The following is a 16,470-nucleotide window of genomic DNA, read 5'->3' on the forward strand; positions in this document are numbered from 1 at the left end:
GCTGCCCACAATAAAAGGCCACTCTAAAATGTGCAGTTTTACTGAGGGGAGGGGATCTGGGTGGGTCAGAAAACCAGTCAGTATCTGTTGTGACCACCATTTGCCTTGCAACACATCTTGTTTGTATTGAGTTGATCAGTTGTGCCATTCATGCACGACCATCACCTCATGTTGCACCAAATCAGCATCTTGATATGCCACACCAGAGAGGTGGATGGATTATTTTTGCAATGGAGAATTGCTCGCTAATCAATTTAGACAGATTTATCACCAATATTTGTGAGAAATAGGGCTTTTGTGCACGTAGAAAAAGTCTTTGCTCTTTGAGTTCAGCTCATAAAAAATAAGCAAAAACAAGTGTTGCATTTGTCTTCAGTGTCTATACAGTAACTAGAGTAACAAGAAAAACATACAACTGATTTTTACATTACATGACTAAAGGGACTGAAGTGCAGATGTACAGCCTACAACAGCTTGTTCCCATTTATCGTATTGAATAATTGGTAAATTGATTTATTGTAAATAGCAGTAAAAAAGAAATGTACTAAATAATCGGTTAATTGATTGGAGAATACAAAGGAAATATTTTTTGTATTGTTAAAATAAACTATTATACACATTAATATTTTTTCAAACCTCATCTAGAAATGGCGTGGCACATTTGTCCATTTTAAAACTCAATGACCCTTTAACACATAAGTTTGCCCACCCCTGGCCTACAATCACCGCCACCACCAACAACAACAAAAAACAACACGTTGATTGTTCTCAGCACTTTTTAATTGTTTTTTGTGTCAATTCACAAGTTATATTGCATCTAATAGGATATTTTTTTTTATATTAAAATTGTTGAAAAATGCATAAATACGGCAAACTTTATATTTACTTTTTGTACATATTACTTTTGAAGATTATTCAGTTGTAAAAATAAGTGTACAACCAAACTTAAAATAGAATCAGCAACATTCAATGCAGCATTTTCACACACAACAAAATATTTTGAAAACAAGCCATGGGCTCCTTCAAATTTAAAGGAACCATAAACATCATTTTGTTCTGTGTAAATTACAGACTACCTGATCATGAATACCAAACAACCCAGGGCAAGTCCCTATACTGAAAATGCCTAATATCTATGACATATTGTCAATTAAATAAAGGATACACAGTACTGTAAAAAGGCAACATTGGCAAAAGCGTACTGTATAAGTGCATTTAGACAAAAATAAAGTCCTTTGTAATATTGAGAACGATACAAACGTGTGAAAATATGGAGTGCCGGCCTTGCTGATGCATACAAAAAGTCCTTTATCAGCCAGGAAAGGAGTGCAAGAGTTCCACAGGAAGACTTAAAAAGGTTCCTCTTGTGCTTATTCAGCTCTTGTTGATCATTCTCATCTGCCCCTTCAAATCCATTTAGCCACAAAGTTTAATTTGGTCTCAGTGCCAGTCCTCGTCTTTGTCATCCTCCTCCCCCTCCGATGAGTCCTCCTGGCTGCTCAGCTCCTCCTGGTTCTCTACTCCGTTGCCGCCCTGGTGAGATGCCGCCGACGCCACCGCTAACAAGGCCTCCTTGCGGGCTTTGGCAGCAGCCGCTGCCGCCTGCTCTTCCGCCGCCCTCTGGCGCAGAGCTGCGGCCTTCTTCTCTTGCTCTGCGTGGCTCTTCATGTGGGCGCTGCGACTCTTCACTTTGTTGAACACCCTTGACACACATACAGTAACAACAGTCAGGGAATGGATACAAATGAATACAGTTAGAAAACACTTTGGGGACTTAGTGAAACACCTTTAATCTCAGAAAATAATTGTACAGTAGTTTTTCAGAATGCATAATAATTATTGCTTCACATGCAGGCAGTGTTGGGAAAGTCACTTTAAAAATGGAGTCCGATACAATTACTAGTTACTTGTTAAAACATTTAGTCAGTAATGTAATCCAAGTACCATAATATTAAAGTAACTTTATTACTTTCAATTACAATTGGATTATATTAATCTCTTGTTTATGACGGGATTACGTTCCAGACCATGCCTACAATAGACGAAATCCACAAAGTAGCGACCCAATGTTTATCATATTGTTTTTATATATTTATACATACATACATGTATTTACTGTACTTTGTGTCTTATTTAATAATATGGATGTTTTAGAATGCAGGAGGAAGTCGGAGTACCCAGGATTCAAATCCAAAACTGTAAGGCAGATGTGCTAACCACTTGTTCACCACGCTGCCTCTCTTAACAAAGGTTTTTAAAAAAATATCCAGATGTCTCAGTATGAGTTATAATGAGGAAAAATGGGGTGGGGGGGGGGGGGGGGGGGCGCAAATTAACACATTCACTGCCTTTGATGGCTTTAGAAGTCCAATATCCATGTTAACTGGGAAGGCTGGCAGTGAATGAGTTAAGGTTATGAAGGCAACCTTTGCAGTTAGCGTAGCTTTAACCCTTGCCCCACTTGTTGCACTTCTAACTCCAGACAAGTTTTCCCCACCCGCTATCTTAAAAGAGGCAGAGGACTTAAATCAACAACCGGCCTTTCCCTAATGTTACAAACAAAAAAATAAGATTTCCTGTAACAGAGTTTCTGGTCGTACCTGCCACACTTCTTGCACGGAAATTCTGCATCAGGATCTTGCGTGGGTTTAACTGGCACTTTGGTCTTCTTTGCCACGGCTTCGCTCCGAGGCCTGTGCTGAGCCGATGTGTAGGCAGCATCCTTGAGAACGTTCTCTGGCTCTTTGACCACCAGCACAGTACCCGCCTGGAGAACAAGTTGGTTTGTTAAAAGGGAATGGATACATCACTGGTTTGTAGTTTTGACTTCCAGCAGGTCCAACGCTTACATAGTCATGAGCCTGTAGTGAGTGAGCCACCATCGCTTGCTGATTGCTCTCCTGCTCATAAGATAGCTCCTTCTTGTCCTCCATATGTAGGTGGGTCGGTTTAGACTGCTGAGAACTCTAAGGAATCATAAAGTAGGTTTAAAACATGAGAAAACCTTTAAAAAGTCTCATTTTCGGGTGTAACCCAAAAGATCCACTAGAGGATATTTGTGTATACATAGCTAGGGTTGGAAAGTGGAGGAACATTCCTGGTACATTTCAAAGGAAATTAGAATTTCTGAAATGTTTTCCAAATTGGAAACTTTCCATGGAAATTATGCAACTTTATAAGAATTTTAAAAAAGCTATCACAAAACATTGGCTGCAGAGAGTCTGTCCCAAGGTAGGCCCTTAACATTGTAAAACATCTACGTACATATTGGGAGCAAATAACTTACTCCATACGCCTCCAAAAAGATTTGGGTGATGAACGGTGGAAATTGACCATTTGTAGAAATCTTTGATACCATGGTGTTTTTTCTTGCGTTAGGCAAATGTATTTTATCTTATGTATCATCCTTGAACCTTGTACTTGTTTGTTTGTATAGGTTTCCTTTGTGAGAGTTTGCAATTTGTCTTTTGTATTGCCTTTTTTTTGTTCTTCATCTGTATCTAAAACTTTCAAAATAAATAAACAGTTTAAAAAAAAAAAAAAAAAAAAAAAAAAAGGTCAAATTTTGACCCGTGGCCAATGTGCATTAGGGGCAGTACCGCACTAGATGTAGTCACAATCTGTGTGTGAGCATAAACCGTTAGGAGCAGCGACAACAGAGTTGCTATGATCTGCCTATTATGGTTAAGGGTTGCATTGCAAGTGTTGAGAACTAAAATGGCTACCCATCACTCCATCCATTTTCTTTACCGCTTATCCTCTGTAGGGGTCGCGGGCATCCTGGAGCCTATCCCAGCTATCTTCGGGCGGCCCTATTTGTGGCCCTATTTATTTACTCAATAGAGGGCCCAATATTGATTAGGGGCAAAGTGAATATTAATAACAATAATAATAATAATAATAATAATAATATGAGTTTTGAGTTTTAGTTTTAAAATGTCTAGCGATGGGGCGTTGCGATCAGATCTGAAAGATTAATAGAGGTGAGGACTTTAGTTGTTTTTTAAATAATGTCAGAAATCCACCCTTCCATTTTCTGGATCCTAGATTTTCTCGAGATTTAAATCCAGGGCCTCTCACGAGGGGCAGACATGCTACCTACCCAGATCATTGTCTTGGCCTAATGATCATAAATGTTTAATATTTCTTTCCCACAAAAAAAATAAGACTTTAAAATTATATGACATCTGAAACTTATTAATGAGCTGGAGCCCCTCCGAACTGACTGATTAAGAGGACACCGCCTGGACAAGTTGCCAAACGTTTGGGACATATAAACAACCAATCGTTAACACTCACATTCACAACTATGGACAATTTAGAGTCTTCAATGAACCTAACATGCATGATTTTGTAATGTGGGAGGAAGCTGGAGTACCCAGAGAAAATCCATGCAAATTCCACCATTAATCAAAACACAGTATTCTGGTTAATATTGCCTTTGTGGAATAAGAATTACACAGAATAATTCATCAATTTCAAGGCAAATTATTGAAACACTTTGTTTGTTGTTGCCAAGGCCACTATTTGAGGAAAAGACATTTGGAATCTGAAGCAAAGCCAGCTCTACCTTAATGTCCACTACAGCCTCTGTGTATTTCTCCATAGGCGAGTTTGAAGGGCCGTAAGTTAAAATTCCATTGCGGGTGATCTTCACCTGCTTTTTGTACGTGTAGTAGAACTCAACACACTGAGCCACTGTCTTGGTTTGCACCTGGAAATGGAAAATAATGCGCCTGTGAAGACTTTCTGTAAACATCCATTCACTATCAGCAGAAAAATGGGCTCTTGTCATCTTGTGTAAGCAGAAGTGAAGAGGCGTACCAGTTTCTGCACCAAGATGAAGTCCTTCCTGTAGGGAGACATCCCTTTGTTGAAGTAATGCTTCTCTTCTGCACTCCACCTGTCGGAGCCTGCGAGGACATCACGTGGGGAAGTGTCATGAAAATGTAATTGGAGGAATGCGGACATTTTTATGTGAAGAGGTGAAACACAAGATGAGGGCCTCTTTTGCTACTTCCCACATCGGATTCCACCTTCATGTTGCCTGTAATGGGCGTTGTTTAAATGTTGTGCAAGCTGAAGTGAAAATAAAAGATTGCGACCAATTGTGTAGCCCCTTGGAGACATTGGCTGTGTTCAGACCCATTCACTCACTTCCTACTCCCGAATCACCATATATGGATTTCTAGTGGCCAACTTAGTTCACTCATTAAACAAATGAAAAGTAGTTTTCAAAGACTACTCTGTCCCATTATGTCATTGCGGTCGCATAATTTCAGCGTACCAGATCAATGTCAGCTGGTTCACTTTCCGTAATATATATTGAACAAGTAAAGTAAATCAAAGTTTTACTTTTTTAATACTTGGTTGTAAATCACATAGACATCACCAGACACTGGATTTCATTCCTGGTGATGCTGTCAGGCCTCTACTGTAACCGTCTTTAGTTCCTGTTTGTTCTTGGGGTGTTGTCCATCAGTTTAGTCTTCAGCAAGTGACATGCATGCTCAATCGGATTCAGCTCAGGTGATTGACTTGATCATTGCATAACATTCCCCCATTCTTTGACTTAAAAAGGTTTGGTTGCTTTCGCAGTAAGCTTCAGGTCATCGTGCAAAGAGTTCTGAAGCATTTGGCTGAATATGAGCAGTTAGTATTGCCCGAAACACTTCAGAATTCCTCATACTGCTTTTGTCTACAGTCACACATCATCAAGGGAACCAGTTCCATTGGCAACCATACACGCCAATGCCATAGCACTACCACCAAAATGCTTCGCTGATGAGGTGGTAGTCAGGTCCATAAATATTGGGAGATGGACACAATTATCTTTTTGGTTCTAAACACCACCCCCAATGGATTGATTCGAAATGAAACAAGCAAGATATGTTTTAACAGCATACTTTCAGCTTTAATTTAAGGCTATTTACTGTACATCCAAATCAGGTGAACGGTTTAGGAGTTACAACAGTTTGTATATGTGCCTCCCACTTTTCAAGGGACCAAAAGTAGACAAACGACCATTCAGAGTCAGATTAACATTCCCACCTATGGACAACTTATAGTCCTGTTTAGATTCTTAACATGCATGTTTTGGGAAGCCAGAGCACCCACAGAAAACCCACACAAGCACTGGGAGAACATGCAAACTCCGCATAAGAGAGCCTGAGCAGAGATTCCAACCCAGAGCCGCGCTAAACACAGTTATGTTATGCGTTGCCCTTTTATAACCGCAACAATGTAATATCCCATTTGAAGATGAAGGATACTGCATTTGCAAACTGCCAGGTTTTAACAGCATTTTACTAATAGTCTGCTATCATAAGTATGTAATGTTATGTAATGCACACGCTTTTATTGCCACAACTTACCTGAGTAGTGATAATGTGCCAGGTGATGTCCTTTTGGAAAGATTGGCTCTTGATGCAGTAAACGTCTGAGGGTCTCCTGAAAACAAACACCCAAAAAGGCGGAAAATTAAATACAAAGTGCATTTGTTTAAACCGATATGCATGGTTGTAGATGAACATAAATACATCCTACTAATTCATCCTCCAGTTGTTTCTGATATAGTGTAGGTCGATATGAAATGAAAGTAATGCAGTAATTAACTGGTTGTGTGTGTTTGTAAAAGTACCTGAGATGTCAACATGGGTGTATCATGTAATGTGTTATGCCTGAACTTTCATGGGTGAAAGTGAACATTTGTGCTGTTTTAATAATAGCCTCCAAATAGTATGTCGTAGATTCAAATGATAAACCACTGAAACAATAATGTACTCACAATGAAATCTCCCCCACTTTCATGTAAACAATGCAGAGCAAGCTCCTGGTTGGTTCCTCCTCCACTGAGCACACTGGAACAAGCCATGTTCATCAGATTCTCCACTAGAAAGGACAACATGAGGAGGAGGAAGAGGGGGAGGATTAGTGAGTGGGCAGATGATGATGCAGTACAAGTAAAAAACATGTTTTATGAAAGCTACAAACCCCTATCCTGTTCTGTGTTTTTAAGCTGGCTGTCATGCAAAGGGAGCCAAACCAAGTCAGCCTTGTGTGCGTCCAACTGAGCCAAATTCTGTTGCCGCAACTCGGGAATTTCCGCTTGGTACTGCTGCCCGATATTGATGCGCCTGCACACAAATGGAAGTAGTGGGTGAGATGCTGGTGTAGCGTCAGTCGCCTCAAAGGTTTACTTGTGAAAATCCAGCTTACGGCTCGAGGCTGACAGGCGTGGCGTCGGTAATCAAGGGCAGAACGGGCGGTGTGATGTCTGAACTTGCTGAAAAAAACAAAACAAAACAAAATAAAAATGGGCTGTGACTGGATGACGTCAGGCTGACAGTTTTTGCACTATTGTGCCACTTTATGCTATTAAATCTTACTGGTAAACTACTGTGCTGACCCAGTAACACAACTTGGCCCAAATGTAGCACCACAATGCTCATAAATAGTTTTGCTGACATGCAGTTGTTCTACTAGTACGGCTCAGACTCGCCCTCTAAATCCCTGTTTTTTTTATTCATGTTGACGGTAACGAATGACTTCCGAGTCAGAATGGAATCATTACTCCATGTACTGTTCTGAAATAAATACGTCATAGTCCAACAAATTTGATTATTTGAAAACTATTAAACAGGAAATAGAGTATGCTGCCTCCCTTTGGCTTTTGCTTCTCCCTCTGGAAAAGTTTTTTTTTGGTGTTAAAAATGGCTTACTTTAACCAGGATCCCTTCCTGTACTGTGGCCAAAGGTAGAACCTTGGTTGGTTTTACGCCTGTTGGTGTCGTAAATTCTCGCTGGCTGGGAACTACTGACTCCTTTCTAGCTACCTAGCTAGCTACTCAACTTTCTCCCATTCACTGTGCCGGTCGCCGTACACCTTGGCGATTGCTCATTTTCGGTTTCGATTTTGCCGCTGCCATGAATAACCGTGCAGCTACTCGGGTTAGGTTCATGGACATCACCTTCCACAGAGATGTCAGAGGGCAATAGCTAAAACTGCCTACTGTGAAGGAACTATGCACAGTAGATACTTATAGCCTCGGCCATAAACAAAGTATGCAAATTGTGAAATATTTAGCTTTGGGTTTTTTTCAGTAAATGCGACATGGCAGCAGTTACACCTCTAGTCAGAATAAAGTATCGGTAGTACTTTATTCTTCAACCAAAGTTGTCTGGCTAGTGAGGACAAATAGCATACTAGTACATGGACCTTATGCTGGATAGCAAGGATATTGAATAAATGCTCAAACAACTTTCCATGCCCACATGAGACTAAAACAAGGACTCACTGGAGCGCAGGAGACTTCTGGTGGCTGTCTTGGGCGGAGCCAGTGGTGGGAGGATTTGGTTGCTCACGGCAAAGTTGGTGAGGAAAGTGGAGAAGTAGAGTCCCGAGCCTTCTCGCACAGGAGATAGGATGGGCGGTGGTGTGTAGGGGGGCAAGGTGAGTGGGTTTTCTGGCAGGCGGACGGGGGAGCGCAGGTTGCTCTGGTAGGCGGAGATGCTGGAGTAAACGGACGCTGGGATCAATGTGGAAGGTCTGGGTGGAGGTATGATGAGAGGCTCCGGCCGGGGTCTGCGTTTTTGTTTGGTTTTTCCCTCCTCGTCCAGTCCGGGATCATTCTCTCCCTCCTAGATTGAGGAAGGACCAAAGACAACTTTAGACTCTTGTCTCAAAATCAACACTTTGATACCACATGTACTGTATTTCCCCAAATAGTAGAATAATACACCTCAAATAGATGCCTTCTATTATTTTTATGGTAATTGTTATGCATATTGTCATCATTCAATGACAAGCATGTATTTCCAAATTGTGTGACCTTTGGGTAAGCTATAGCCTATCCCGGGTAAAGTTGGGCGAGAGGTGGGGTACACCCTGGACTGGTCACCAGTCAATCATAGGGCACATATAGATAAACAACCATTCACACTGACAATCACATATATGGACATTATATTGCCCTTAATGAACGCAATATGCATGATTTTTTAGTCTGGGAGGAAGCCGGAGATAGACCAATGTTCCTGGTGACCACAACAGTGACGACGGTTTCAGGCCACCATGGACAAAACAGGATGATCATGAGACAATGGGATGGGGAAATGTGACATCACAGCCTGTCACGTTTCCCATCCCGTCCTCCTGCGTTGAGGATGTTTTTTTGCCGTGGATGACCGATGGTCAAAAAATTCACCACTGTAGTCCAGGGTGAAGGAGAAACCCAGTTGGTCGTAGTAAAAGACTCAACGACCTCTTCCCCGTCACAGATACCATGATCGGACGTGAGAAAACAAAAATGGCCAAAATCCCAAAGCACATTATGCTTCGGGCACATCGTGTAAATGTTGCCTAAGTGGAGAAAGAAAACGCCACACAAGAATGCTGGAAGCGAGACTCAAACCCCAAACCTCAGAACTATGAGGCAGACATGCTAAGCACTAATGTGCCATCAAAAGTGATTACAAACATTCATCAAACCATTTTCAACAGCACTTTCCCTCATTAGGGTCAAGAGTGATCTGCAACCTATCCCAGCTGACTTTGGGCAAGACTGGCGGTACACTCTGACTGGCCAAACCAATCACACGGCACATATTTATAAAAATAAATAAAAAATAAATACAAATAAAAAAACATTCACACTCACATTCACAGATATGGAAAATTTTGAGTGCGATTAGAAATATACATTATAAAAAAATCCGTCCAACCATTTTCTGAACCACTTATCCTCCACGAATAGTACCTACCATCCACTATATAAGGAAATACAGTACAGTCCATGTAAATAAAAGTTGAAAGTATCCTGATTCTTGCTCTTTTAAATACATTTAGAAAGACATCTCCCTTCTGCAGCTATAACGTTAAAAATGTTATCAGCCATTTAAATAAGTATGAGAAACATGTGATATTAAATGTTGTTACAAATCTGCAAAAGCAAAGCCAATCTTAAATCCTTCAAGAAGCAACCTGCTCAAAGCTGTCTGTCACCGAGTTTCTGAGGGATCTGCGACGAGCCACGATGACGGACGGTTTGCATTCAGACGATGCTCGTCCCTGTGCCGACGCGGCGTGACCGGCTATTTGAATCCTGTGCACTGGCACCGACACGGGCATTATTAAAGGGACCATGGTGGCTTGTTTGCCCGGAGGACCGTCTCCCTGTTGTGGAACAAAGGCAGAGCAAGTGTATTATACACACAATAGTCAATCATTTTTAATTACAGTAAATAATAAGCCCCTTTGTTCCCAAATGTACTTTTGTTATAAGACATAATTACTTTAACAAATATGTGCTCAAATTACACTCTTTTTGGACAGTGAAATATTACCACCCAAAAAACATGAAATATTATTGTGTTATTTCAATAGCATTTAATTACAATGATGAATATATTTTCAGAAAATGTGCAAAAACTTTTTTTTTTAAGTCAAAGTATGCTAAAACCAAAGTATACTGAATTAAAAGTAAAGAAGACTGTTCCTCTTTCAATCCTGGACCAATTAAGCAACTATTTTTAAGGCTTTAAAGAATAATATTCTTTATATATTCTCTATATGTAATATTACTGTAAATACTTATTTACAAGATGAAATGTGGATAATAATATTTTAATTTTGGCGGTAAAGATGCTAAAACTATTCTTAGCAACAAAGTCTAGTACTCTTCAATCATTGACAACTTAAATATAAATATATTGTCATAAAACACAAGACTAAAACTGAAACTCTATTAATTTGAGGAATATTTTTTGCATACGTCTTAAAATGTCATTAAAAAAAGGCAAAACCAGTGCATTTTAAATAAAAACGAAAAGATAACTGCAACTTCCTGTTCAATCATTAATTATTTACTAATCAAATGTTTTATTATTTTGACTTGAAAGACAACAGGACTACGAATACAATTAAAGAATTACTTTTAGAAAAAATATTTCACAGAGGTTTAACAATTTTCTGTTTTGTGGTTGTTGTAATAAGGTTTTTGACAAATTTAGTGTGATTACTGTGTTTTATGTTAACCGTTTGTGGCAGAGTTTTCGCCAGGTTTCCTCCCACATTTCAAAAGAATGCATGGTAGCTCAACTGAAGAATCTAAATTGTCCGAAGGTGTGAATGGCTGTTTGTCTATTCGTGCCCTGTGATTGTCTGGCGACCAGTTCAGGGTGTGCCCCACCTATTGCCCAAAGTCAGCTGGGATAGGCTGCAGCACACCCACGACCCGAGTGAGGATAAGCGGTAGAGAATGTTTGTATCAGATTCAAAGTGCGCTTTTGGCCCGCTGCACACGGAGCGACACGGCTGAACACGACTGAACTGGACAATCACGAAAAAAAAATGACTGTCAGCGACTCACACCCGGCAATTGACCCTCGTACACAAAACTGCAACACCTGGCGCTCTTATCGGGAAATGTTTTTGAGACACCACATATACTGTATTATTTCTTATTGAACCACAAACCATTTGGTGCGAGTCAAGGAAGAAGTGAATTGCCCTGGCTAATGTAGCTATGTTATAATAATACAAAGAGAGTAAACAAGCGAGAAATAAAGGAGTGTGTGTGAATATTTGAGAGGCTGTTGTTAATGATAGCTCCATTCATTGACTGCATTCATGCATTTCGACGACAGGTACATATGAAATTAGAAATATATTTCAGCATTACTGTAAAACACAATATACAGTATATAAACCTTTTTTTTGGTTCTGAAAGCTCGTGATGCGACAATATGGTATTTTTCATTGGCCATTACATCTGCGACATTGCACCGCCGTTAACCTGCGATACAAATTACTAGTAGCAGAACCCCGCAGAGTTCAGTCGCGTTCTCCCGCCTCGCTCGGTGTGCGTTGGTGAGATTAGCACAGCAACTGTGGGTCGTGACTGGCAATGAAAAAGCATTTCAGTGTGTTCAAGGCAATGATGGAGTGCAACTGTTCAGCTCGGCGCGGCCCCACCCTTGGAGTCCTCAATGACTGAGCGAGAGCCTGAGGAATGTGGAGGTGTGCAGACATGCAGCTGCCACTGCACACTTGTGCGCAACAGCACCACAATGACTTGCACTCTCACAAATCGTACACCTGCACTCACTGGATGTGTGTGCAGTTAGTTATTATTGTGCTGAATTAGGGAAGCAGCTCGGGAGAAAATACTAGTGGATGTTCCACTTACAATGTCAACAGATATTGTATAAACACTTAGTTACAACACACTGAACTTAGACAACAAAATGGCAAATTGCACAATCTAATTGAGAACCAATATAAAATACCTGCCTCTGCATAGACAATGCTTCAAAGAGAGTAATTTTGGTTCGCCTCGTTAAGCTCTCCGAGTCAACACTATCGCAAACTATAAGTGATCACTCAGTGAATTAATCAGGAAGTATAACGTGCGCAAATGCTTGTTGGTTAGGATCGGCTTTTGATGTAATTGAAGAAAAGTGGCGGGCGCTGTTTATTATTACTTAATAAGAACCGGAAAGCTGTATGTATTAGGGTTAGCGGAGTTTAATGTGAATAGGTTTAGTCAAACTTTACACTGTTTATTTCTGTTGTTCACAATTATTAATTGAGCCAGTAAAATTAATGGTTAAAAGTTAAATCAGTAAAGTGTCTTAAAGACATGTACTGTACATTGCAAAACAGTTTCCTTAGTATGCGCTTTCTAACATCTAAAATAAATGTTCAACTATGTATATATTTTCTAAATATTAATGTGTTGGAGTTCAGAAATGCAACATATAAACAAACAACCATTCGCACTCACATTCACACCTATGGGCAATTTAGTCTTCAATGAACCTACCATGCATGATTTGGGATGCCAGAGGAAACTGGAGTGCCCGGAGAAAACCCACGCAGGCATGGGGAGAACATGCAAGGTCCACACAGGCGGGGCCGGGGATTGAACCCCGGTCCTTATAACTGTGAGGCAGACGCTCTAACCGGTCGTCACCGTTCCGGCATATGTATATCCATCCATCCATTATCTTTACCGCTTATCCTCACTAGGGCCACGGGCTGCTGGAGCCTCCAAGTTCATGATGCAAATGTTGTTGTTTTTTTCAATTTTTCTATTAGCAGGTGATTGTTCACTTCCAAATTATGACCAGAGGACTAAAAGGCAATATTATTGCTACATTATCTTTTGATATGCGTTGCTCCTATATTGGATGTCATGAGACTGTGCAGTTGTGCCTAAGGTTGTGGTCAGTTTGTGTAGGAGTACTCCTTGCTGCTTTTCAGCACTCGTGCTTGGAAGAAGCATCATATGCATGTAGACACAGGAGACTGCAAAACTCAAAACAAACAAAGCCAAGAAAGTGGTGTTGAAAGAGTTGGAGGAAGTTCTATATTGAAATAGGGAGTTCTTCCTCTTTAAAGCTGCAGCTTGCCTTTTGTCACACAAACTAATGGCATGTAGAGCAAACTTACATTTGACAAGCTGTGAATACAAAAGACAGATGTAATAAGGGGTTTTTAACCACAGCGTTGCGAGCAGGGGTCCACCCGGGACTGCTAACCAGCCAATCACAAGGCACATATAGACAAAGAAACATTCACACCAATTTATAGCCTTCAGTTAAGCTACTAAGCATGTTTTTGGAATGTGGAAATAAAGCAGGAATAAATGTGAGGCAAGCTACGAATTTAAGAAAACTGATGCAGTAAAGGATTTGTAACCTCAGTTTTGCAAGCAGACAGGGACTCGGGCATGGAGGGCATTTCCGACGCCTTCTGGGCCAGAGTCTCCAAGTTGATCTCCTTGGACGCTCTCCTTTTCCTCCGGGTGCTCTGGATGACTCCCCCCGTCGCGGCCTGGGCGTCCCCTCCTCTCGTGGCCTGCGCCCCCGACACTCCATTCTGGGAGGTTTCTTTTGGGGCTTGAGCCCACAAGTTGGCGGAAGGCGGCGCCAACGGGGACTGCCCGTCTCTGGAGAGGCGGCGCGAGCGTCTCGGGGTGGCCGGAGTTGCGTCGGAAGGTTCTGAGGGGTATGGCTCAGGTGTGACTTCCTTTGGCGGCTCCGCTTCCTTTTTGGACACAGTGTCGGGTGGAGGTTCAGAAGGCTGATAGGTGACAAAATTTGTAGGTTGTGTTTCTGGCTGGGTGACATTTTGTGCCTGCTGCTGCTGATGCATTTTGTGAATTTGTTGCTGTTGCTCATGTAGTTGTTGTTGTTGTTGTTGTTGTTGTTGCTGCTGCTGCTGTTGGTGGTACTGCTGCTGCATATGCTGCATTTGTTGCTGTTGCATTTGTTGCTGCTGCTGCTGCTGAAGTTGCTGCTGCAGCTGTAGTTGGTGCTGTTTCTGGAACTGATGTTGTAACTGTTGCTGCTGCATGTGATGAAGCAGCTGCTGCTGTTGGCTTTTGGGCTGCTCGCCGTAAGGTAAGCCCTGCATTCCTTTGTTGCCCGAGAAAACGGAGTAGTATCCCGGCGGGAACTGCTGCTTGTTGAACGTCGTCTGGAAGGGCTGCAGCATGGAGCCCTGCACGTTGTGAGGGGGCACGTGGGCCGCGCCCTGCAGCTCCACGCTTTTGTGCTGATATGCTTGAAGCTGAGCCTGGTGCATTGCTTGCTGCTCCCACTCGAGCCCCCTGCCCTGAGCCGGAGCCCGGGGGGCATCTCTGTAAACTTGCTGATTTTCACTGCCCATTTGAAGAGGGTCGTGAACTGCCTTGTGGAATGTCATCTGACCCCGGGCGTTCACTCCACCCATATAAGGCCCAAAGTTCTGTCCCCATCCTGGCACCGGAGCTTCCTGAGGCCAGCCGGGCGCTTGTAGGGAGTCCTGATGCACCCACTTTACCGGGGCGACCTGCTGATAGGGTGGTAGAACCTGAGGCCCTTTCTCTGGGTTGTAAACACCAGAGCTACCAGCAGAGTCGCTCTGGCTCGACTCCAACGACGGAGGTCCCAGTCCGTAATAAACGTCTCCCGAATGCTGCAAGGGATCTTTAATGGCCGCCACTGCCCGATGCTTGCTGCTCTTTTCAGTACTCATTTGAGGAGGAAGACTCATTGCGAGATGATGTTGCTGTCCAGTTCTTGTAGTGTGCTTTTACTTCCTGCGGTGGCCTTTTATACACAGCTGGCATGTGGAAGGAAATATCACTCCGAAAGGAAACGTACGTAGAATCGCAGTTGAAGTTCGATGCCCGTTCTTCACATCCTCTTTAGGGTGCCGCACCTTTAAAAAATGAAATAAAGGGTTTATTTACATCTGGACAAAAGCAGAGAGTAATAGGAAAATGGAGGCCCTGACATTAAGGTCAAAGAGCATGGACACTTAAAAGTCAACATTCAAAAGAATATGGCATCTTTTTGTCCAGATAAAAGGGACTTTTTGATCCAGTCAGCAGCAACAAGGAGGCCCTTGGAGAGCATAGCTGCTATTTGGCCTAACTAGAAATACAGGAAATGAAGGTGATCGTGCAATCGAGCTTGTAGCCGCTGGTGGCTGTTGAAAAAAAAAAGAAAATGCAGCAATAAGGAAGCATTGGAAGCACTGGGGCGATTATGCAACACACACGCCACATTGTAGACTGTAATACCTTATGAATGACACAGTTGGCCCCGAAGAGTCCACTTGGTTGCGATTAAAGTCATGCAGCTCCATGAAGGGATCGTGCGCCACAAATGTCATAACTCGGTCTCGCGCTTAACTTTCACGCCGAGTTTCCAAGCGCGCAAATATGGCGAATAGTCGAGTCACCGAAAGCGATGTGCTGCAACCGCTCGTTCACGCCGTTATTACAATGTTCCACATTGTATCCGCGAAACTCTGCTTGTTCCTGGAAAACACGTCCGCAACTTTTCTCTCCCCCACCCCACCCCACCCCACCCGCTTGGCCGACTTTTAGTCTCGCGCTGCGATTTCCACACATGTGAACGTCGCAAAGCAGAAGTGCGCCGAGGGCCGAAAGTCGTCTAACATAACGCACGAAAACGCCGCAGCGGGGTGTAAAAGCGTGCAAACGGACAGAAAAGCGGTGCAAAACAAGCCTCGAACGCAGCGCAGCGCCTCACCCACAAAACAGATCCGAGCTTATCCTGTTTTCCAACCTGCTGCCTTGGCCCCGCCCACCGCTGCATCCGTGTACGCTCGTTTTGATGACCGCTTCAGCCCGAGGCGGACGGGGCACTGTCAATATTTCGGTCCATTACGAGCCGCTTTTCCCGAACCTGATTGAGCAAAGGCACCAATTTGATTTGACGTGAGAAAATGCTCACAAAAAGTATGAATGTTCAAAATATTATAGAATCACATTTTAATTACTAATTGACTTAGTGTGAAATCTGGCCCTGTTTAGTTGAACATATGTTTCTGTTGTATACATGTTTTAACTTGTGGCATCTAACGAAAAACCATTTAATTGTTCTCCCTATATGTTGCTGGCATAGATAGATGAGCAAAGATATTATTTTGTCATAAATAAATAATATTTTTTT

The 16,470-nt window shown here is 42.2% G+C and overlaps 1 protein-coding gene across 4 annotated transcripts; it reads right to left on the minus strand.

The window, feature by feature from the left end:
- Positions 1-758: 758 nt before the first annotated feature.
- On the minus strand, positions 759-16,087 carry mideasa (mitotic deacetylase associated SANT domain protein a). 4 transcript variants are annotated; one of them, XM_061754187.1, is made up of 13 exons: positions 16,048-16,087; positions 13,703-15,208; positions 9,983-10,174; positions 8,298-8,640; positions 7,219-7,285; positions 6,994-7,136; positions 6,788-6,891; positions 6,375-6,450; positions 4,825-4,913; positions 4,571-4,714; positions 2,850-2,966; positions 2,601-2,767; positions 759-1,702 (listed from the first exon to the last, which is right to left on the minus strand). In XM_061754187.1, the coding sequence occupies exons 2-13, from the start codon at positions 15,038-15,040 to the stop codon at positions 1,441-1,443; spliced, it is 3,042 nt and encodes a 1,013-aa protein (XP_061610171.1). In that variant the 5' UTR covers positions 15,041-15,208; positions 16,048-16,087; the 3' UTR covers positions 759-1,440. The 4 variants fall into 4 exon arrangements, with proteins under 4 accessions (XP_061610171.1, XP_061610172.1, XP_061610170.1 ...); XM_061754188.1 differs by lacking the exon at positions 16,048-16,087 and adding an exon at positions 15,573-16,041 and having other exon boundaries at positions 10,004-10,174; XM_061754186.1 differs by lacking the exon at positions 16,048-16,087 and adding an exon at positions 15,573-16,041.
- Between the last annotated feature and the right edge of the window lie 383 nt (positions 16,088-16,470).

This window comes from Phyllopteryx taeniolatus, chromosome 18, assembly GCF_024500385.1.
Source record: "Phyllopteryx taeniolatus isolate TA_2022b chromosome 18, UOR_Ptae_1.2, whole genome shotgun sequence".
In the NCBI taxonomy this organism is placed as follows: Eukaryota; Metazoa; Chordata; class Actinopteri; order Syngnathiformes; family Syngnathidae; genus Phyllopteryx; species Phyllopteryx taeniolatus.

Coding starts and splice junctions, on each gene's coding strand:
- mideasa (XM_061754187.1), bottom strand. CDS start 15,040: ATGAGTCTTCCTCCTCAAATGAGTACTGAAAAGAGCAGCAAGCATCGG. Junction 4,914..6,374: donor GGCACATTATCACTACTCAG/GTAAGTTGTGGC, acceptor ATGTCCTCGCAG/GCTCCGACAGGTGGAGTGCA. Junction 4,715..4,824: donor TCATCTTGGTGCAGAAACTG/GTACGCCTCTTC, acceptor TTCCATTTCCAG/GTGCAAACCAAGACAGTGGC.